Genomic DNA, 21,209 nt, shown 5'->3' on the forward strand with positions numbered 1-21,209 from the left:
TTTGTATAATAACCTGATCACAGTGTTAGGTGTCTGGCACTGCTAAAAGGATTGGGGGTGGGGCGTATTCATGTGTAATATATTGATAAATTTGGTACATCTTGTGGTTTGTGGTTTGTAGTTTGTAGTATGTGTCGGGGCACGATAAAAATTAATTGTTTGCTGCCAAATGATCCATCATTACTTTCTAAGCTTAGTACTCCAATTACAGAGGTAGTTCCAGTTGGCTAAATAGGCGTTTGGAAGAGTTGGCAAATGCCACTATGATATGTTCTTTGTCGATTGGTTTTTGTTGTACTGACCCTTTGGCTAGTGAGCTTGATCTTAGAGGATGTTATGAACCATACGATATACTACATAAGTATTATAAGTACGGAGTAAGACAAAGTATTTCCAGTGCGGCAGTGTGGTGCTGAAAACCGTATGATTGTGCGCGAGTCAGGTCTTCAATGGTGCTAGCAGGGTTGGATTTATCTTATCGCCTAACTTTGATAACACATTTGTTGGGCAGTAATGCGTGTCTGCCCCGGGGTTTCAGGAGCTAGAAACTAAACTGGATATACCTACCTAGAAGAAGGAAGGCCCGGTTTAGACTTTAGGTTCTGCTACATGATAATGAAGAACTTCAAATACCTCTAAATTCTTTACTATTTATACCAAATCTTGTAGACACAAAAGTGATGGGAGTTTTTACATCTCGCAAACCTGGCAACGCACTTGCCACTTATATTCTGGATTCTCTCCTGTGAGACGCTGAAGATAAACAGCTTCAGCACGGAGAATAGCAAGTTTAGATGTTGAATGAGAGTCTAAAGCAAAACATTATTGTAGTGGTTAGTTCCACCCATCATGGTATTTTGGATGAAAGCTGACATAAGAATATACCAACGAGGTATTGCAGATCAAATCTGCGATTTAAACTACAGCTTAGGGTAGTTCTAAGCGGCTTACAGAGACACTAGAGCTGTAACTATAAATCCCTGCACAGAGAATGTCTCAAGAGTTACCATTGATGCAGCAGCATGCTCACATAGCTGTGCAAGTAGGCTTGTACACGTTGATACCCCAGGCGTAATTCGTCACCGTAGACCCGACCATTGAGAATCACACCAACTGGGATATATATCTGAGCATACAGATCCGGCTTTTGGGGCTCGGGTTTAGGCTTATCTTGGATCTTCGTTATACGAGCGGCGAGCATTGTTCCACCAGGTTGTGCATTTGCTCAGAGAATCTGCAACCCTTTCTGTCCCAACATCCATGGGATTCTCATCAATTTATGCCGGAAAGATGAGGTCTCTATTGAAAAGCGCTGCCTCCAGAGTTCTCACGACCGTATACCACAACTGCGGAAGTCCGTAGTTCATATTGACTCGAATGCCTTTTGTAGCCCACTTTTTGAGGCCCTCGATATTGTCATGGAATGTGGTATCTTCGCAGCCGGTGGTAATTGCTGGATACCATATCGGAACAAACTTCCTGGTCTACAGTGGAGCGGCGAGCCCTCCATGCTGTCTGACGGGTCGGTGAACCATCATTTATTGCCTCGATTTTTTTGGGTAGGAACCTAACCAGACGCGTGAGCTCGGCCATCTTGTAGATCATTCTCATTATGGAAACAGATTGTGATGAGCCCTATTTCGATAGGTCGAGTCACATGGTCACAAGCTGCTCCTACCCCGCCCTTCGTGTTCTTGAGCATACTTAACTGTCATATATCCAACCCCACATCTGATCTACGCACTTCACTATGAATCCGACTCCAAAGACCGGGGTAACAAACTGCGCTAGGCTGATTGATCATGAGCAGAGAGAGGAGGCTAATGAATCCCCAAGGCCTCGCTTATGGAACAGAGAGAGGTGAGTATCCACCATTATGCAGACTAGGTCTAAATTTTGTAACTTTGTTAGCAGCTACTTTGGATCCCTCATCTTCAATCTAGGCGCTTTCGCGCTCCCTGCTCTATACAGTACTCTCAGCAAGCTTTGGATTGCAAATATTGACTCTAGTCAAGTTGTTACCACCGATATATACACCTATATTGGCGTTATTGTCCAGGTCTTGAATGATGGCTTTCCAAGATCGGCTTGGCTCGTTATAGGAGACAAATCAGCCAGATCTGTAACCTCACGGTTAAGTCTATCATATACCATTATAGTAGTGCAGACTGTGCTGGGAACAGTCATGACAGGGATCTTCCTCGCAGCATCAAATAGTCTAGCGGCGGCATTTATGCCGGTAGAAGTCCGGCAAACCTCTCTGAAATATGTCCGGATATCTTCTATCGCAGCCTTATCATCTGCTTTGGAAACAGCCGTGTCATGCTGCACACGCGCGCTAGATCATCCCGATGTACCACTATTTATCAGCTCAACTAAGTTTATTGTCAATATTATCCTCGACCTATTAATTCTGTCCAAGGTTCATCCTGGTTCATTTCAGCCAACAGTGAATACGCAAGCTTGGATCAGGGTGGCTTGCGACATGAGTTCTGCTCTTTGCGGATTGGGATATTTCCTTCACCTAACCTTCAAGCTACAGAGATCACAGCCCGGGACACAGAGGGTAAAGCCTAGTGTTGAAGCTTTAAAAACTCTTATCCGACCGAGTTCATACACTTTCGCAGAGTCTGCTATTCGCAACGCTATCTATCTCTGGTTGGTCAGTAGAATAGTTCTGCTTGGCGAGAACTACGCAACAGCATGGGGTGTTTTCAACACAATCCGGTGGGGACTTGTCATGGTTCCTGTCCAGGCCCTTGAGCAATCGACGTTAACCTTCGTTGGACATAATTGGGGAGTATGGCGTGACCGTGCTGGCGTGGAGATACGGTATCCCAAGGCTACGAAGTCAGATATAATGGGTATGTAGCTTTCCTGTCCTGAGGACAGGCAGACATGAGGCTAATATACAGCTAGATATTTGTCGCCCAGCATTTACCTCATGTGGCATTGCACTTGTTTTCGAAGTCATTCTATGTATAGCCCTCTCTATACGTGGAATCCAGGGGTTTGCTTACTATCTCTCCGGCTCCACAGTCGTTGCCCAAATAACCCAGCGGATATGGAAGGTAGGCCCTAGGACCAGTTTCATTTCCACACACTTACCAACTCACTCTTCTAGCAAATTGACTGGACATATATATTCTACGGCCTCAACTACCAGCTTGCAGCGATTCTCCTTGCAGCCTCGCCACGCTGGTACCTCTATCAAGCTCTGGGTTCGAATTTTTTTATGGATGCTCCCCTGGGCCATCTTCGCGACCGTCATGTCCGTCTCTAATTCTGCAGCATGGACCTACTATGCTATTATCTTCGGGGGAGCCCTTGTCTTTGACTTTATGGACGTTAGCATTACACTAGCGATTTGGGCACTTAGGCTAAGTCGGGGTAGAGTGAAAGTAGGTGCTTTACGGCAGTCCTCTGACTTACGTTAACCATCATTGCATCTTGTATTATTCTAAAGATTACTTCACTAAGAAGAGTGGCTGCTCCAAGATATCATGATGTCCTCTGTGTTATTCGTCTTTAGACCATATTACTGCTTCTACTAGGCATGCGTGACAGTTTCTTAGATATCTCCTCCCTCCGGTTCACGGTGACCATCGACAAAATCAACCTCCTCACGGTCGAGCAGCAGAAAATGCTCAGTGTTTCTCGGCCCTAGTTTTAAATCTGTATCCAGTGTTTCGGCTACGAACATCATGAAGAATAGCAAAGTAGGGAAAGCAATACTAGGTCAATATATAGCAACCGATCCAGGTGATATTCACCAAAGTGTAAGACCAGATAGGTGCTACATTAGCAGTGGCAAGCAAATATCGATCATCGCAAGCCACGTCGCCAATTTGCGGAAGCGTTGAGATCCGGCCTTATGTCTAGTGCGACGGGGTACACACATAGCGGATTTCGTGACAAACAAGATCTTGAACGGACGGAGGATGTGTGGGGAAATTTTGGCGCAAGACGCATTTTGATATAAAGTATTTGGCGGATAATAGGGGTATACCTTCTAGAATGGTAATCTATCAAGTTTACACCTTCAAATGGCTTTGGTGGGAATTAAGGGTTATGAAGAGTGCCGTTTTTTATAGAATAACTAGAATACAGAATATGTTACAAATAAATAGATCACTCTGAAGATGGACTGAATATTCTGTGTCAAGCACTCATGTCTCTGTCGTCAATTCAAAAATATCATTCAAGCTTTGAGAAGCTCATAGGCTCTCGGAGAGTCACGGTTGTGGTACATATGTTGATCTGCATTGACACGCTTGTCGAGAACGCCTGGTTAAATGAAGCACAGAGATAGCAGTAGTGTAAGAATCATTGTGATTTGCAGAGGAATGGTTGAAGATGTGGCGGAAGACTCGGAGCTAGCTGTGGGAGTAGCAGACTCCGTTGTCGCTGTAGAGCTGTCGGTAGTTGTGGACGATGTTGCTGTAGAGCCGCCAGTGCTTGTTGACGATGTCGCCGTAGAACTGCTGGTACTTGTGGATGATGTCACTGTAGAGATATCGGTGGTTGTAGACATTGACGCTGTAGAGGTAGCTGTGGTTGTGGACGATGTCGTTGCCATAGAAGTAGCCGAGACCGACGGACTTGGCTGCACACAGTAAGTGCGATCATCAGCAAGGCCGGAGCAGTCGGCACCGGGATTCAACGACAGAAATGTGGCACGATCAATATGCCACCTCCTAGTGAAAGTGTCGCAAGTTTCTCCGAGGTAGGAGGCGGCCACTGAGAACTGACAGTCAGGGCCTGCGCGTGGATGTAGCTCGTGGGCAGAGAGCAGTTGGAGGAACAATCCCACGATCAGAAACAGTTGAGGACCCATTTTGATATGAAGTTTTTCGTTTGGAGTTCGCAGTGAAAGAGGAAATCTTTAAAAGCATCAAAGTTGTGTATTTCTAAACTACTAACTACCGAGGGGTATGGGTCTTAATATATGGGTCCAGTAGATGCCGTGATACCCCTGAGCGTAAGGCTGAGTTGTAACGTAGCATTTTTCAAACCACAATTGATTGGAAAGCGGGGTTAGTATAACGAGAAAAACAAGGCAATTAAAGGTTTTAGCTTGATGTGGAATAGTGCTAACTAGTACATTTACCTATATAGGGTAGCGTAGGGCACGTACTGATACGAGATTGGGTTACTTGAGAGTAACATGGAGTGAGTGGGGTTTGATATTACCTGTTTATGCTGCATGTTAATTTTATGCTGGACAGTGTTGTAGGTGCGTGCAATCCAAATCTTCATATTTTCGGCTGTGTTTATTTTCTCTGCTAATCTGCCAAAAAATTGTACATTAAACCTCATGATTCACCCTTCTTATGGTTACCCGAATCATCCAATAGCTCGCTACTATCATCCAACTCGGACCATTTCGGCTTTCCATCTGGAATCTCGACAGCTCGTCGGCTGTAGAAAATATGGCACCTACAAAGCTGGTTAGTATAAGACCATTCCGAAATTAAACAAGAAATGTTAAAACTCACTCTACTTCGAATGCTTTAATCCACTTCTCTCTTTTCTCATGCGTCTCCCCATAATCAATAGACGCAGGAAATAGAAGACAAACGTTGCGTCCCTCATCCATAATCGGAGTCCGACAGAACGAACACGACACTTTCGTCGGATTCATATACTCTCTCGACTTCTCCGTCGAGGAATAGAAGGCTAAGCCATCAGCACCTTTGGTGAAAGTTATGTCGGACTTGTGGAATATAGTGGCCCATTGGAACGGGGCACCTTTTATGTTCGTTAGTATCTTCTGATTCAATGCTCCAAATACATCGCCGCCGAAGAATAAAGCACTCTTATTCTGTCCAATCACGTACCGTGCAATACTTGACATCCCCGACAATGGCAGTACTTTGACTTTAATGGCTTCTCTCGATTTATTTTGTACTCTACCTGTCCGCATTGGCACCTTCCGGTCCACTTAACGGGACCGAATTCTTCGTCTGTTTGGACCTTGTATGGCGGGCGATGCTTCCAGCTGGCTTCGTCGGTAGTACCGGAGATGGGGTTCGGAAAGGGATCACCCCCAGTCGGCATATCTTCTGCCATTCTTGGGTACTTAAACTGAATTTGCGATAGTTTGAGACAGAGTGATTTATGATTCTAAAAAGAGAGCTCCGAGATCTTTGCTGGCCGGCGCGAATGATAGAGGTCACGAAAGGCCGGCGGATTACAGGAATACAAGCTGCAGGAGGCTTAAGCAACATAGAATCAAGTGAGAACTCAGGAATGTATTCATTTATACTCGCTCCTGCCAATGCTCATATATATACCTTGCTAGAATCTAGAAGGGGCATGATAGTTGGTTGTGTACGCCACCAAAAAGCCGGGAATCGCGGATGATGTCATTGCGATGTAAATGCGATTTATGATGCTCTTGGGCCATGGCCCTCGTCATCTGAGGCTCTGAAGATTGGAAAGCCAAGAAACAACTTTATTGTAATCCTTGAGTCTAAAGTTCTAGTTCCTGGTGGATTGCGGTTTGCACATCGGTTGTTACTTCTGCGGGGTTGGCCTTGATGCATTGTACGTATGGGTGACAATTTCCAAGATACCATCACTTCTGTCCAGGCTTAATTGATTGAAAAGTATTCTAAAGCTATAGGTTGTATTATTTATGTGCCTGTTTCTCGGCTTTGAGAGTCATTGTGCTTGAGATGATTTGTTCATTGAGATCTACTTTCGGAGGGAGGGTTTGGTTCATGGATAGGGCTAGGCTCAAGCGGTGACCGGTATCACCATACTAGATCACTGCACATACAACCACATTCTTTCCTTTTCATTAGCATTCACGATATAACACATCTCGATCCACACTAATCATTCCTACCCATGCCCTATTCGATAAGTCGACCCCTCCTAACACAAACGGGTCAGCACAAACCCCTGCATATGGCGACCCAATGGCGCCGGGCTCTAAGCGCCCGAGTGCAAGACGCCCAATTAGGGTTGCAGATATATCCACAACTAGTTGAGAACTGCCTCGCTAGCAAGCCCCGCCAAACGCAATGGGGCTATTATCGAAGTCTCCGAGAATCCCTCATGCTCTAAAATACCAAAGTCCCCGGTCGTAGAGTTCCACGCTTAGAACTGCTATTATACCCTCCCTACCTCAAGATTGTCCTAGAAGCGGGGCAGAGGAACGCAGTATTACGCCATGCGTTTGCTGAATACGAAGCCCTCTGATACGGGCAACTTCATCATTGAAGAATTCTTTGGCGAACCCCCGTCATATGCTATTCTCTCGCATACATGGCAGGAGATGGAGGTCACATTTCAGGACATAACGACTGGTGTGATCGATAAGAAGGGGTTCAAAAAGGTCAAAGATTGTTGTACGTTCGCTAGGGCCGACGGATATGAATACGCCTGGATAGATACGTGTTGCATTGATAAGACAAGCAGTGCGGAGCTCTCTGAATCACTCAATTCGATGTATCGTTGGTACCAGGAAGCCGACGTATGCTATGCATATCTTGCGGATGTGCCGTCAAAACCTTTCGCCGAGAGTAGATGGTTCAAGCGAGGATGGACACTTCAGGAACTGATTGCTCCGTCGAGGGTTATTTTTCTTGATCATGAATGGAATGAGTTGGGGACTAGGGAGAGCTTACGTGATGTTCTATCGGATATTACCAGTATACCTGTTGGTATATTGGTGGGCGATGATGATGTTGAAACTGCTAGTGTTGCTCAAAGGATGTCATGGGCTGCCAGGAGGGAGACAACAAGGATCGAGGATCGAGCATATTGTCTCATGGGCATATTTGGAATAAATATGCCACCGATTTATGGGGAAGGCAAGAATGCCTTCATTAGACTCCAGGAAGAGATCATGAAAGTCTTAGATGACCATAGCATCTTCGCTTGGAGATCGGATTCTGAAGAGGAGAACCATGGCGGCTTACTGGCAACATCGCCAGACGCATTCAGAGAATCTTCAAATGTTGTCCCTTATAGCCCCTTCACGACGATTGAAGGACCGTTAACTGTGAGCAGCAAGGGGATCTCTTTGGAACTCCGGTTCATAGGTGTAGGGCATCCAGGGCTAGGGCTTGCCATCCTGCATTGTACGGAGGGTATGAGCGAGGATAATCGGCTGATTGCAATATATTTGCAAGATTCATTCCTGACAATGCAACGATTTGAACGAAAACAGTGTGGAAAGTTTGAGTTTATTAATCTAGGCGATCTTAAGCCATCACAATATCCCTTGAGACGATTATGTGTCCAACAACGACGTCCAGTGAGTCGGAAAATCAACAAAGCAGGGAAACCAAAAGATACTGGGACTGTTCTAGATAATCTCCATCTACTGGTATCAGAAAACCCACTGCAGGCTTGTCGTGATACAGAGACAAACTGGATCAACACAAATGGAATAAGCGGAAACGGGCAGACACTTCTATCTCACGCCGCAGGAAGAGGAGATGTGGACATGCTATGGCTGCTGCTAACCCGAAGTGACGTTAGTGCTGGTGGAAGGGATCTCAGCGGCCGCACACCACTATCGCGCGCAGCAGAATGTGGACAGGAAGCTATTGTGAGGCTGTTACTATGTCGCAATGATGTTGATCCCGACTATGAGGATAAGAACGGGCGATCGCCCCTTTCACACGCTGCAGCCTCGGGTCACCTGGCGATCGTCAAGCTACTGCTTCAGTCTGGCAGAGTGTATGTCGAGTCAGAGGATAATCGCGGCCGGACCCCTCTGTCGTGGGCTGCAGAGGGCGGGCATGAGGTAGTGCTTGAATTGCTACTTGAGAAGGGGGCTAGACTGGATTCTAAGGATGAACAAAGTCGAACGCCACTCTCCTGGGCGGCTGCAGAGAATACACATGGGGCTGCGTTAGCCCTATTACTTGAGCGGGGAGCTGCGATAGAGTCTAGGGATAAATTTGGTCGAACGTCATTAAGCTGGGCCGCATTGAAAGGGCGAGAGGAAGCAGTGAGTGTTTTACTTCAGAAGGGGGCTGATATAGAGTCCGAGGACAGCAATTCTCAAACACCACTATTAAATGCTTCAAAGAAATGTCAAGCTGGTACAGTGAAGATATTACTAGATAATGGAGCCTCTATGGAGAGTCAAGAGGCTGGTCGTCAAACACCATTATCTTGCACGGCAGAGCGTGGGTATGAGGCAATAGTGAGGATCCTTCTTGAAAGAGGGGCAGATACAGAGTCTGAGAACCCCCTTGGTCAGACACCACTTTCTTTGGCTGCACAGAGGGGCCAGGAGGCCACAATGAAGCTCCTTCTCGAGTATGGAGCTAAAATAGAGTCGCCTGATCATCAAGGTCATACACCGCTCATCTACGCTGTCGATAATGGACATACAGCAGCCATAAGCCTTCTGCTGGAGAATGGTGCGGACATTGACTCTTCTGACTCTGGTGGTCAGACACCCCTCATCTACGCCATAGAGAATGGACACGAAGCTATCGTAAAGCTTCTGCTTGAAAATGGGGCTGACATAGAGCTTCCTGATTCTCGTGGTCAAACACCACTTTCCTATGCTGCAGAGCATGGCCTTGAGGCAACGGTAAAGTTGCTTCTTGAAAAGGGTGCCAACATAACATCTCATGATTGGCGGGGTAAAACACCGCTATCTTACGCTACACAGTATAAGCATGAGGTAATAGCAAAGCTGCTAGAGGCTAAATTGGTGCAAGCAGCCTTGGATAAACCTTAGATCTTCGCATAAAAATATAGTAGTATATATAGATAGACCGCTGCAATTCCCGAAAATTGCCTTATATTATGAGATTGCTGTATATGAGTTATTCTTGTACTATATATCTCCAAAAGAGTTCCTCAAGGACAGTGGAGGAATACAAGAAGACTGGAATGATAAAACCCATGCTCTAGGGTTATCTACAATCCGAGATTGTTTTGCTTGATGTCAAATAAGAGTAGGACCAAGGAGGCGGGTCTGTACGACAGTGAAGTCCATTAGTAAAAACCACACAAAGAAAATCATGGAATTTAGATTCAGTAGTACACAACAGTGCAGAATATTATTCTAGCTATATCTGGACTTGTATATCAAGATATTTGGCGTTTGAACAGACATGAATCTCCGGCTAGAAGCCAAATGTACTCGGATCGAACAAAGTCTGCTTCGGATGGAAGATAGGATTCAAACAGAACTATCTGTCTAATCCGGCAGGTGTTCTGCAGCACACCCGGTAGTCGTTGAATTATGCCGAGAGGGGTTGATGCCCCGGTCATCATTTAGCCCGTCTGCCCATCGGCCCGCCTGTCTGACCTCGCATATTTGGAGCCCACATGATAGCCCTATTTCCATTTGAGCTAGACGATCTATTCACATGACATTCATCGGAGCGGACCCCCTGTCTGCTTGCAAAATGCTACCCTCTTATGATCGGAGATGTCACAAATGTAAGCAGCATGACCGCCGCATGTCGGACATTTAAGAATGGGGAAATATCCCGGCTCAAACGTACACAATAATAGACAAGAGGCTCGGTCTCAGGCACTACGCACATCACAAATTCAAGGTGTACCGAGATTGATACAAAAACTATTTCCATCAGTTATTCGTACATTTCGTACATCCTGCTTTTCAAAACAAGATGCGGCTCAGGAAGGTACATATTCTCGCCGCCATCTTAGCTGCCGGTCAGACCGCAGCCGTTACTCAAATTACCGATGACAATATGGCGAGCCTCCTTAGCCAAGGAGGCGCAGAGCTTGCAGACCGCTATGCGCCCATGTGGTTTTTCGGCCAGGCTCTGAATCAGCCCCCTTGTTACCCGACATGGGCCTTTGGTGGCTCTCCTACTTCCAATGATGTGTACGACAGCAGCCACAAGACCCCTGCGGCGGCACAGTGTGAATATCCAGACGTTGGATGCAAATGCCGCAACCCAGGAGTCGCCATTAACAATAGGGCACCAGACTTTCCGATCTACTATACCTTCAAGAGATGTAGTGATACCGAGGTGCGAGTGGCATATAATCTCTTCTATGAGAAGGACGGTGCCAAAGTGATCGGAGTTATTGACACTGGTCATGACTAGTGAGTGTTGGCACTCACTCCATCATTCAAGACATCTTTAACAGCCACAGCGATTGGGAGAGAGTAATAATCATCCACTCCCGAGATGGTAACAACATGTGGGCACCGTCGCGAGCACTTCTCTCCTCCCATAGCGGCTATCATAACCTAGCTTGGGGAGACATCCAGAATACCCTCACCACGGAGGAGATTGAGGCTGGAGATGCCAATGACCCCAATGGAGTCCGTAATAATGACCACCCTAAGGTTTATATCTCTTGGTCGAAACATGCCCATTTCGATACGCGCAATACCGGCTGGGTGGACCCGATCAGTCAGTCAACAGATAACGCATTCCGAAGTAATGATTGGTGGCACTATGTCGACAAGAAATACTATGTAAGTATCCTGAAGCACGGCAGTCCTGGTTGTTTTGACTCTTACGAGCGCAGATCTTATCGGATAATTCTACCGACGCCGGCAAAGCTCTGGGAGGTGTTGACTGGGGCAGTGCCACCAGTAACCCCCCTTATGTGCAGGAATCTATTTGTACTGCCGAAAATTCTTGATTGTGTCACGGATATGTTTGGAATTGTTCATGTAAACAGGTTAGACAGACGGTTCACGTAGAAGTATTCATCGAGTCATGGACTAAGTCCAATCATGTCGCAAGCGATTAAGATTAATCAGGCACAAAAATACATGACGTCGACGGATATTAATTTGTCCCCACCATCGATCAAACTTATCCTCCTGGGCAACTTCTTAACCAAACCTTGCTCAAGGCACACGATCAAGGACATATTCAGGGTCCGAGCAAATACCGTAGTTAAGGTACATCTTCACGCTCGTTTCGGCCTCGCAATTGAATCTCCCCAAGGTGAAATTAGACTCCCCCACTTCGCCCATACCTGGGAAACGATCTTCAACCCCACTTGAACCGACCATTTTACATTATCGTGCATGCGCTGACCTTCCACCACGACAGACAAGACCAATTGAAGACAAACAAAACTATTTACAACAGAGTCAAAGAAGATGTCTTGGTTTCAGAAGACTTTCTCCCTCCCCCCACAGGCTCGCGGCTCCTACCTTATCACGGACTACGTCGAAACTCAACTGCCCGAGATCAAGAACTACAAAGTCGGCATCTTGCACCTCTTCATCAAGCATACGAGCTGCGCCCTTTCACTAAACGAGAACTGGGACGATGATGTTCAGGCAGATATGAGCGATGCTCTTGAGCGGATTGTGCCCTATGACAAGAAGGGAAACCTCTACCGCCATTCTGCGGAAGGAGAGGACGATATGCCGGTACTTATAGCCTTTCCCCTCCATGAGACACCCTTATCTCGGCGGTGAGTAATTATCTTTGAGGAGGTTGGACTGATTTTTCAATAGGCACATGTGAAATCCGCGTTGATCGGTGCTTCAGTTAGCATTCCTATCTCCAATGGGCAGTTGGCCACCGGTACTTGGCAGGGGATTTGGTATTTGGAGTTCAGGGCTCAAAAGCATAGAAGAAATGTTGTTGCAACCATCCAGGGAGAGAAGAACGAGTGACTCGATAGCGACGTAAGGGGGAATTTATGATTTATGATGTTATGTGAATGTTGTTAGGCTTAGAAAAAGTGATGTGGTAGGTGTTGATATCTTCAAGTATAATATCGCACATATTGGATATAGTGCGGGCCAATTCTTTCCCTATCAAAGATGAGATCTAGATCAACGGACCGGTATATCCCTTCCCATCAACTCCTGTCGGGACACCGGAATTCACATACGAGTACCATGATCCAATTATGCATGCCTGAATTGATTTTAGCACTACGTACTAGCCAACCCATCATCGATTGATATGGAAACATTTAATCTAACTCATTGATCGGTACAATCTGTACAACGCCCTTCTGAAGGCAAAGGAGAGGGCAAGAAAAACAAACAATCATCAACGCCAAAAACAATGCTCTACCGCTGTTCAAGACCACCCTCGGTGACACGCTGAGTCTCGTTCACCTCGGCGGCGTCACCAGTGGGTTTGAGAGGGTAGCTGGTAGCGGGGAGGGACTCGAGGTATGCACGGTGCTGCTCGTGGGCCTAATACAACATTAGCAATTTGCACAGCTCTGAATTACAGACGTGGGTCTTACGAAAGGCAGTCCGCAGTAACCGCAGGTAGCAATCTCGGGCTTGTCGGTGTTGATATAGATTCTGGGGTGGCCAAGAGGGCCGCCACCACCATCACAGCTGACGACTCTCTTCTTTGTCCAGCGGACGGGCTGCTTGTGGATGAGCTCAATGGCGGCATAGGGTTGGGGCTAGTTTTGATAATCGTTAGCCGATCAGTCTTTCACTCGTGGTAGTTGCGCAGTTCCATGTTTTGGATGTAGTCCGTACAACCGCCACAGCACAACATCCAATTGCAATTGTAATGCCTAAACATACCTGCATCTCCATGATCGTCTGCTCGAAGCGAGGTCCAGTCATAGCCTTCTCTCTTGGCTGCTGGCTGGCGGCCCAGGTCCTGGCGCGGTTAGGAGCCTGAAGCTGGCGGTTGCGCTCACCAGCCTCGACATCCTCCCTCAAGGGCGCATCCCGGGAACCCATGGCATCAACAGGAGTGGCATTGGTGGCGGATACATTGGGCTTGGGCGGTTGCGGGGGGTTAGGGTCGTTGGCTTGGATGCTGTTCTCGGAGAAACGAGGGACGGTGGTGGAGTAGCTGGCCCGCGCGGCAACGCGAGGAGTCCAGGCGGCAGAGAACGCCGCGATCCGGCTTCGAGCCAAAGGCAACATGTTGAGCAATTGAGTCCCTAGGACTTGGTGCAGAGGGCAATTGTGGATGGCGGGTGAAGCGGAGGTGAGAAGTCGGCTTCAAAGGGTGAGGTTTGCGGGAGCTCGCGCCGCCGCTTGAAGAGCCAATCGGCGTCTCTCCTGCGGCTGCTGACCCAATTCTGCCACTTGCGAATTTGTTCCGCTTTTGGCTCATGATTTTTTGTCGCGCTTTCTTTCATGGAAGTACCTACATAATTGTAGCACGATACAATAGGAAAAAGGGTTTTTGAATCTATTTAGTCAATTATTCCATCACATTTCTGTCATGGCCGGCTCACCTGCGGCTGGCTCCAAGCCAGAGAAGACAATGTCTTCACGTCTTCTTACAATGAAAGTATGTCGCTTGAATTTGGATTTACTCGAAATCATACGAACTTCATCAACTAGAGTCTAGCGAATAGAGACTGATTGATTCAAGTTTATGCAAAGAGCCGCCGCTACAGCTGCCGCTAAAGAAACATCTCAGCCGCCTTCCACCGAAGGTTCAAACACTCCCACCCCAAAACGCCAAAGATTCGCCCCCGGTGAACAATCTCAAAGTCCTGCAGCTACACCTTCGAAAGATCTTGAAGCCATCTCGGTTGCTCTTGCAGCGGAGGAAGAGAAACGTAGGGAAGCTATTGCGCGACAGGCCGCGGAATCAGGCGAAACAGAATGGGTACTCGATTTTGGTGCTGAGAATCCCGTAAACCAATATACTCCGCCACCCTTCATTGTTACGAATGATTCTGTCGACGCTGATGACGACGATGACCTGGTATATGGGGGAAGACAGGCGTATGGTAACTTCAAACGGAAGAAGAAGATTGAGGTTTGTTTACATCTTCGAGCTGCGGGACTAGTCTTGCTGACTATTACAGACACGCAACGCGGGCGGTGATGAGTCTGGTTCTGAGGAGGACGAGGATGAAGACGAAGATGATGTCGATTCTATGATCAATAAAGCAAAAGCAAAGGCCTCGAAACAGCCTCCAAAGGTCAAGCTCTCGAAGTTAACGAGTATATCTGGTGGACGTCAAGGTTCCGTTGGAGGCAACAAGTCTCAGAAGAAACGCAAACACAAATAAACTAGTTCGGTCTAAGAATTATTCACCATCCTGCGGAACACCCGATGATATTACCCACAGCTTTCACGCCAGCATCTATATACCCAAAGCGTGCGGCGTTTTCATTAACAGGAGTACCACCGACTTCTTCGGAGCAGGCTACGAAGAGAGACCAGGGCATATATATCTTGCGCTTTCCTGCTTCTCTTTGATGCGCTTTGTTTTCAAGCAGCTTCGGAGCTGAACCACCTGCTCGAAACCCGATGTTACTTGCCACCACAAGTGCAGCGCCGTTTTATATAAGGGCTCCTCCCTTCCGCTTCTGGGCCTCGTGTCCCACAAAGCCGATATGGAAAGCAGCGTTCCAGATCGGCAGCTCCTCAACATCGCTCAAAATAGACTCGGGGTCTGTCGTGGACCTGCTGTCTTCTTTAGATGAGAGAACATAATGCGCGGCCACGTGACTCCATATCTTTCAGCCTTGCTCAAACACAGCCGACGGTGTAGTTGAATTCCCTCTATAGTTCCAGAAATCGAGAATTGAATTCAACACGAATTTACGAAGCTGAGCAGTTACGGTCACTTACGTTCAGCACCCAGATGTTTGGATATTCTATTTACTGTTTACGTAGCTTACAGTCATTCATAATGTATAATTTGGTGGGAGTAACTATTCACAATGTACAAGCGCGTCTCTGTCCATTCATTCTCGCATAGATGACACCGCAGAAGGTATACTACTTCTTTCAATCCGCTAAGATGATAATTATAATCTCAGGGAATCTCTCTCACGTGGAGGGGCCGATCTGATTAGTAGGTGTGTCAACGTAGGAAAAATCCTCCTGTAGTCAAGGGGACTGAAGCAATAGCCAGCACTGTAGCATACAAAAATTCACCTAACTACCTTTGTTATTTGTGATCCCCTCATGTTGCTTGTTCACACCCTCTAGATTCTCGTCTTTCACCACATATCGTCTGGGTATATTCATTAATATGCTCTCTTCTTTTACCATGTTCCTCCCTGGTGCTCTCGCTTTTGTGCCAATCGATCCATATTGCTCTACTCAAGCATGTGGCTAGAATCTTACCCGCCATTTTGTCACTAACTTGAAGTATACCTTACAAACACTTTACCTTAAACCAGACACTTTGCTTTGATGAAGTGAACACTTTCTGAATAAGACTAGTGCTAAAGTGCTTTACATTGTTCTGGTCATTCGGAGATCACCAGAATAAGCATTGGTATATCCTACGATTGTTGTGAGATATATAAGTGTCTTTGTGTCTTGATCTGCCTAGCAGTTGAGTATTCTTGAAGTTACTTATCTTGCCAATTCATTATATGGGGGTTTTTTTTTTTAAGTAAATATGAATATGTTTAGAGCACAAATTTAGTGATAGATATTTATACAGTAACCAGGAGAGGAAAATGCGCTCCACTACTATACTCAACAGTTAATAGAGCTAGGCTGTAATTACAATAGCTAAGTGAAGCTAAGTGACAACTTATTGAGTGACTATTGGGGTCATTCTTGTCACTTCTCCTATCAAACAAAGGAAATATTAGTATATCTGTTAAAACTGTGAATTTATGCCCTTGAGTTTTATACTCGCTCCTTTAATCTTCTTTTCTGACATCCAAGAAACCCACCTATGTGTGAAGTATATCTCCATATCCTGTGGCTATATGTTAGCCAGCACTATTGATGGAGTATACCTCCATATCTTGTGGCTGTATAATAGCTAGAACCCAGAAAACCACCCATATATAGTTATTTCTCTATATCCTATAGAGGTATACTCCGAATTCGAGCACATAATGATATATATCGCAGCAAACACAGCCAACAATCTCCTAGTCTTAACAAGACATCACCCTTGTTAACTATCACTTCTTAATGGCATGATCTCCATGTCTTACGAACTTGATGACATAATGAATCACTTCCGTTTGTCCCGGAGACTCAGCGATTCTTCTTGGAGCATTGGCAATGGTGCGATTATGAGGGTTATATTGCCGGCAATTTGCCAATTAAAGATCTTTGATCAGCTATATTCCATATTGAGTATCACGGTATTCGATATGTATTGGTGTCAAATATACACAGTACTGTAGGTCAGCTTTCCATCTATTGTAAAGTATCATTGATATCGTTGATATGGTTTATTAGATATGATTAAGGTCAAGAAAGTGTCAAGAATGAAATGACCGATATCTATTTACATTCATAGATATGATCAGTATACCACTTATGCGCCTCAATGCTCTGCGTCTTCTGTCCAGCGTTTCCCATATCAGAGTCCGCCTCATTAATCATCTCGATATCCGCCGTGCCAACAGTCTCATTGTTGCCACTGGGAATCCAATACTCGGGACTAGTCTGATGATACCCGAGCAGACGAGGCGGCAATCGAGGAACGATATCATTGGAATGAGTAACACGGAAATTAGATCCCTGTCCTGAGACATGGTCCGCGAATTCCTGATTTCCTACACGAGGAGATCCATAGGTATACTATTCCCTTTGTGTTAGCACCACACTCATACCATAAAACCAGGAGAAACACTCACCAATGCAACCTCAGATCCCGAATTCCGCAAAACAGTCGCCGCGAGAGTCCCAACCGCACCACCGAAACTATGTCCGGTCACGGCGAGCTTGAACCCAGGGTAAGCCTGATGGGCCTTCTTCACACCATCCAACGTAGCGGTAGCTACCGACTCCCAGGACTTCCAGAAGCCGGTGTGCACTTTGCATCCGTCACAGAGTTCATCGACATCCTCCTTTATGAGCTGGACGTTGGCAGCCCAGGTCTCAATCGACCTGGTTCCTCGGAAGGAGAGAACGATCTGCTGGTTTGACTCATCTACGGCGAGGAATCCGGCTACGTCGCCAAAGGCTTTGTTGCTGTTTTTGGTTCGTATGTTAGCTGGTTTGGGGTGATGTTGGATGCATAGGTGCTTGTGGTAAGTCAGTCAGACGTACTCTTCAAACTCAGCCAGAGTCTTGGTGTTCGCTCCCTCGACAAGAGGACAATTCCCAACAGAGCAGGTGAGCTTTGTATTCGGGGAGTTGGTGTTGGAGGAGCAGTATGCTGCTGCCGCATACTGTGCGTATAGGGTGAGCTGTTGGAGGAATTGCGGCGAAACCTCTGAATTCATCATTAAAATCTGATGTCTCATATGACAGATACCCCATATACAGGGGTAGCATTCGGCACTCACCTCTAGGGGTTATTTGAGCCGAAGAAGGGGCAGCAACGCCCAGGCCTGCACAGGCCGCGAAAGCCGTCAAAACTTTGCCGAGATGGTGCATTGCGCGAATATTATACAAAAAAGAATAATATATGTATTAAACAAAGGAAAAAAGCCAATTGAAATGAGAGGACAGGTCCAAGGGACAGAAGGCAAGCCCTATGAACCCAGAATTTAGCCCTTGTGATACCACAACGCCGGAGGTACTCAGACCTGCTGTTTATCCCTTCTTCAAACCGATCCAGAGGTATCCATGGAACCCGTAAACAACCTTATATACCTAGACACAGACAGGCAGCAGTCACCGAGCCCAACTACCGTAGCCCCCACACCAGGAGGTTAAACTCCTCAACGGTATTCCGGTGGGATACACAGATCACATCTGCCAAGATAAACCGTAGTGTATCCCAGAGCATCAGGCAATAAAGCTAAAACAATAGGAAAAGGCAGGTCAATACAAGATTGAAGATCGGCAGTGTGAAGAGGCTTAGGCCACGGTAATAGGAACGAATCAGAAACCAAGACCACAGATCATGGAAGCTACAATGTAAGAATTCTTCGCAAAGTGTATACGACAGAGAAGCTAAGTAGCCCGCGTCCCTGCGCCAAGTTTATAGTTCCCATCCCTGCCCATGGGTTCGCTAGTGGGGACTTTCCCAAATCCTTACCCTAACGGTTGACGAACAGCCACTTCAGGTCCCAGGGGTGGACGGGACCAATGAACGGCTCTTGTTAGCTCGTTTTGTCTTGGGATGATCCTTTCTTTTCTGCTCCGTTCCGTAGATGTACTTAGTGCTTATCACTGGGCTATCTCAGCCGTAGGGGATTGTTTGAACCAACGAGGGATCTTGGCGATGGAGCGTTGATAAACTGTTGTCATATCGCCGACATTTCCCCCTTCGGAAGGATTCCGTTTCCTCGATATTAGTTAAACGAGTCCGCGGCATTGAGTGAGCACATTTTGGTCTACTAGTAGGTGCTACTTTGGGAGAGGATCCAGTCAGGTTGACTTTAGGACTGTCTTTCTCATCCATTCGTGGTATGGGGTTTGGGGTTTACTGCGGTGTGACAGTAGTATTGTTGGGAGATTTTTGGTGTATTTAGTGCTATTAAGGACCGACATATGTGGAGGACACGCGACGATGAATCACTAGTCGTCCCTGTTTCTCCTTCCGTATAGCTGCAGATGCTTCCTGCAGGGGCTGTAGATTCCAGGTCGGATCGGGTGGTTGGTGTGCACTCGTTATCTGATGCTCAGCATTCTATGCATACCATTTTATTTTGTAATGTTTTGGAGAAAGGATGGATCATTATCGGAAAAATACAACAGAGAACATCCCGCTCCATAAAACGCCGGCCAATAATAAAACTCATCATATCTTCGAAGAAACGGCAATCAACGGGACGCAAACAGACTAACGTCCAATTGTCGAGCAACGCATATATGTACTCACCCTCGGGCCAGGCCAATCCTCACTGTCCTCCATTCTCGGTTGTGTCTCCGGTGTAGTCGGCCATTCCTTCGTCCTGCCCTTCATTGTCTCCTGCGAGGACCTTAGTCTTAGGGATCTGGCCTTCAGGCAGTGGTGTACCCGGGGTCGCGGCGACGACGTTATCGTTCTCATCCACAAATTCAAAGTTATAGCGAGACAGTAGGTGAGGAATAGCCGACAGTTGCGGACCATAACGGGCGGTGTTGTCGTACAGTTCGAACAGCGGCACAGCAAGAAGCTTCATGTTCTTCGGTACTGAGAGGACCTCTGGAAAGGGAGGGAGTCAGATAGGTCCAACATAACAGGGACAAGAATCGAGGCTCGAGACTCACTCTTCTTAGGCAGCTGAATGAAGTACAACTTTTTGCACTCCTTTGGCCGGGTAACATGACCAGGCAGGAAGGGATACATGAAGGTCTCAAAATTCGGCCGCCACCATTGCGCAAGTGTGTCGCCGATTTCCCAGTCCTCGTTGACACCTTCTCCTGAGAACTGCGAACCGACAGGCGCAAGGCGCTCATTTAGTCGCTTCTTGAAACCCTCCACCTCATCGTCTTCGAAGTGAAGATAGTCGCCGGGACTAAGTTGATAGTCAGTCTACGGTTCTCTGTGGTATATCACACTGCAGACCACGGTAGTCGGTGTAGCTAAGACAACACGTACAGCTTGAAAAAGGCATTGGCGATTTGTAGCATCAACACATGAGGATGGTTATGTTCGTGGCAAACAAGAACACCTTCGCAAGTCCGTCGCATGCCATGTTGGTCGTAATGCTCCTCAAGGCGCTTTAGACGGGCCAGGACTGAGGGGTCCTCCTCCGGTTGCGTTTCCTTGGTGCCGAATGTGTAATTGGAAAGTGGATATAGACGAATTGTTTGAGGTTGCTGAGCGGAGAAATCTTTAGGGATGATAGGCCTGCAAGGAATGAAATATTAGTAACCGCCAGTGAGGACAGAAGTCGTAGATAGGCTCGATGGACGAAGCAGAGACATACGGGCGAGAGCTTTGCATCGCCGTCGCCGTGGTAGTTGACATTTTAGCGACTATTTGTTTTCAGAAATGAGAGGTACAATATGCGTGCGAGCTGAATTTCAAATAACTGGGAAATTGAGTGAATTTTGACGCGGCTGCGTTCAGTCGCAACTTCGATGCGGCGGAGGTCTACCGGAGCACTGACGGAGAAGTGGATGGAGTAAGTTAGCTTTGTTATGGCCCTCAGACTCGCCCCGCGAAAACATTCCACCGCCCCGAAGAGGAGGGCGCCATTTACACCGATGTTCGACAGAAACAGAGCACATCAGTCCATATACGTCCAGTTTTCGATTATCTATGGGAAAACAAAGTGTCTGCAATTCTTTCCACTATTCCTTAAATCCGGATTGTTTTAAAATATTCAGCGAGCAATGAATAATGTTGTATCGTTATCTGAACCGCGTGGTTTATAAATGGATCTACTACGTACATACCAAGATCCCCATAGCTCCAATAACCCCAACCGATGCCTTACCCATCATCCACCCAACACCCACATGTTC

At 46.7% G+C, this 21,209-nt stretch overlaps 10 protein-coding genes across 10 annotated transcripts; 5 read left to right on the forward strand and 5 right to left on the reverse strand.

The window, feature by feature from the left end:
• Window positions 1-1,714: 1,714 nt before the first annotated feature.
• F9C07_2278305 (uncharacterized protein) lies at window positions 1,715-4,061 on the forward strand. The gene is made up of 3 exons (XM_071510286.1): window positions 1,715-1,860; window positions 1,915-2,864; window positions 2,920-4,061. The coding sequence occupies exons 1-3, from the start codon at window positions 1,751-1,753 to the stop codon at window positions 3,435-3,437; spliced, it is 1,578 nt and encodes a 525-aa protein (XP_071364077.1). The 5' UTR covers window positions 1,715-1,750; the 3' UTR covers window positions 3,438-4,061.
• Window positions 4,062-4,376: 315 nt separating this feature from the next.
• Window positions 4,377-4,837, reverse strand: F9C07_2226669 (uncharacterized protein; the record flags this gene model as incomplete). Its single annotated transcript, XM_071509785.1, has 2 exons — window positions 4,377-4,606; window positions 4,654-4,837. The coding sequence occupies 2 exons, from the start codon at window positions 4,835-4,837 to the stop codon at window positions 4,377-4,379; spliced, it is 414 nt and encodes a 137-aa protein (XP_071364078.1).
• A 478-nt stretch (window positions 4,838-5,315) lies between these two features.
• Window positions 5,316-6,072, reverse strand: F9C07_1901 (Mss4-like protein; the record flags this gene model as incomplete). The annotated part of the gene is made up of 3 exons (XM_041285027.2): window positions 5,316-5,439; window positions 5,499-5,751; window positions 5,841-6,072. 3 exons carry the CDS (start codon window positions 6,070-6,072, stop codon window positions 5,316-5,318), a joined length of 609 nt encoding a protein of 202 aa, XP_041143647.2.
• A 1,108-nt stretch (window positions 6,073-7,180) lies between these two features.
• On the forward strand, window positions 7,181-9,715 carry F9C07_1900 (putative ankyrin repeat-containing protein; the record flags this gene model as incomplete). Its single annotated transcript, XM_041285021.1, has 1 exon — window positions 7,181-9,715. One exon carries the CDS (start codon window positions 7,181-7,183, stop codon window positions 9,713-9,715), a length of 2,535 nt encoding a protein of 844 aa, XP_041143648.1.
• A 686-nt stretch (window positions 9,716-10,401) lies between these two features.
• F9C07_1348619 (uncharacterized protein) lies at window positions 10,402-11,771 on the forward strand. The gene is made up of 4 exons (XM_041290362.2): window positions 10,402-10,425; window positions 10,501-11,065; window positions 11,116-11,443; window positions 11,497-11,771. Exons 2-4 carry the CDS (start codon window positions 10,620-10,622, stop codon window positions 11,611-11,613), a joined length of 891 nt encoding a protein of 296 aa, XP_041143649.1. The 5' UTR covers window positions 10,402-10,425; window positions 10,501-10,619; the 3' UTR covers window positions 11,614-11,771.
• Window positions 11,772-12,082: 311 nt separating this feature from the next.
• F9C07_1898 (uncharacterized protein) lies at window positions 12,083-12,607 on the forward strand (the record flags this gene model as incomplete). Its single annotated transcript, XM_041290363.1, has 2 exons — window positions 12,083-12,358; window positions 12,446-12,607. The coding sequence occupies 2 exons, from the start codon at window positions 12,083-12,085 to the stop codon at window positions 12,605-12,607; spliced, it is 438 nt and encodes a 145-aa protein (XP_041143650.1).
• Window positions 12,608-13,012: 405 nt separating this feature from the next.
• Window positions 13,013-13,840, reverse strand: F9C07_1897 (zinc-finger domain-containing protein; the record flags this gene model as incomplete). The annotated part of the gene is made up of 3 exons (XM_041290350.1): window positions 13,013-13,141; window positions 13,195-13,362; window positions 13,490-13,840. The coding sequence occupies 3 exons, from the start codon at window positions 13,838-13,840 to the stop codon at window positions 13,013-13,015; spliced, it is 648 nt and encodes a 215-aa protein (XP_041143651.1).
• A 304-nt stretch (window positions 13,841-14,144) lies between these two features.
• On the forward strand, window positions 14,145-14,946 carry F9C07_1896 (uncharacterized protein; the record flags this gene model as incomplete). Its single annotated transcript, XM_041290364.1, has 3 exons — window positions 14,145-14,213; window positions 14,298-14,690; window positions 14,740-14,946. The coding sequence occupies 3 exons, from the start codon at window positions 14,145-14,147 to the stop codon at window positions 14,944-14,946; spliced, it is 669 nt and encodes a 222-aa protein (XP_041143652.1).
• A 2,195-nt stretch (window positions 14,947-17,141) lies between these two features.
• Window positions 17,142-18,382, reverse strand: F9C07_1895 (putative extracellular lipase; the record flags this gene model as incomplete). Its single annotated transcript, XM_041290352.2, has 4 exons — window positions 18,152-18,382; window positions 17,913-18,078; window positions 17,498-17,834; window positions 17,142-17,441 (listed from the first exon to the last, which is right to left on the reverse strand). Exons 1-4 carry the CDS (start codon window positions 18,240-18,242, stop codon window positions 17,142-17,144), a joined length of 894 nt encoding a protein of 297 aa, XP_041143653.1. The 5' UTR covers window positions 18,243-18,382.
• A 1,272-nt stretch (window positions 18,383-19,654) lies between these two features.
• F9C07_1894 (cleavage and polyadenylation specific factor 5) lies at window positions 19,655-20,709 on the reverse strand (the record flags this gene model as incomplete). Its single annotated transcript, XM_041290353.1, has 4 exons — window positions 19,655-19,941; window positions 20,007-20,254; window positions 20,338-20,589; window positions 20,669-20,709. The coding sequence occupies 4 exons, from the start codon at window positions 20,707-20,709 to the stop codon at window positions 19,655-19,657; spliced, it is 828 nt and encodes a 275-aa protein (XP_041143654.1).
• Between the last annotated feature and the right edge of the window lie 500 nt (window positions 20,710-21,209).

This window comes from Aspergillus flavus, chromosome 2 (assembly GCF_009017415.1).
Source record: "Aspergillus flavus chromosome 2, complete sequence".
NCBI lineage: Eukaryota > Fungi > Ascomycota > Eurotiomycetes > Eurotiales > Aspergillaceae > Aspergillus > Aspergillus flavus.

Excerpts from the sequence above, each read along its gene's own strand:
- F9C07_2278305 (XM_071510286.1), top strand. The coding sequence starts at position 1,751 with ATGAATCCGACTCCAAAGACCGGGGTAACAAACTGCGCTAGGCTGATT. Across the intron at positions 1,861-1,914 it reads CGCTTATGGAACAGAGAGAG|CTACTTTGGATCCCTCATCT; the intron begins GTGAGTATCCAC and ends CTTTGTTAGCAG. Across the intron at positions 2,865-2,919 it reads TACGAAGTCAGATATAATGG|ATATTTGTCGCCCAGCATTT; the intron begins GTATGTAGCTTT and ends ATATACAGCTAG.
- F9C07_1348619 (XM_041290362.2), top strand. The coding sequence starts at position 10,620 with ATGCGGCTCAGGAAGGTACATATTCTCGCCGCCATCTTAGCTGCCGGT. Across the intron at positions 11,066-11,115 it reads ATTGACACTGGTCATGACTA|CGATTGGGAGAGAGTAATAA; the intron begins GTGAGTGTTGGC and ends TAACAGCCACAG. Across the intron at positions 11,444-11,496 it reads ATGTCGACAAGAAATACTAT|ATCTTATCGGATAATTCTAC; the intron begins GTAAGTATCCTG and ends TTACGAGCGCAG.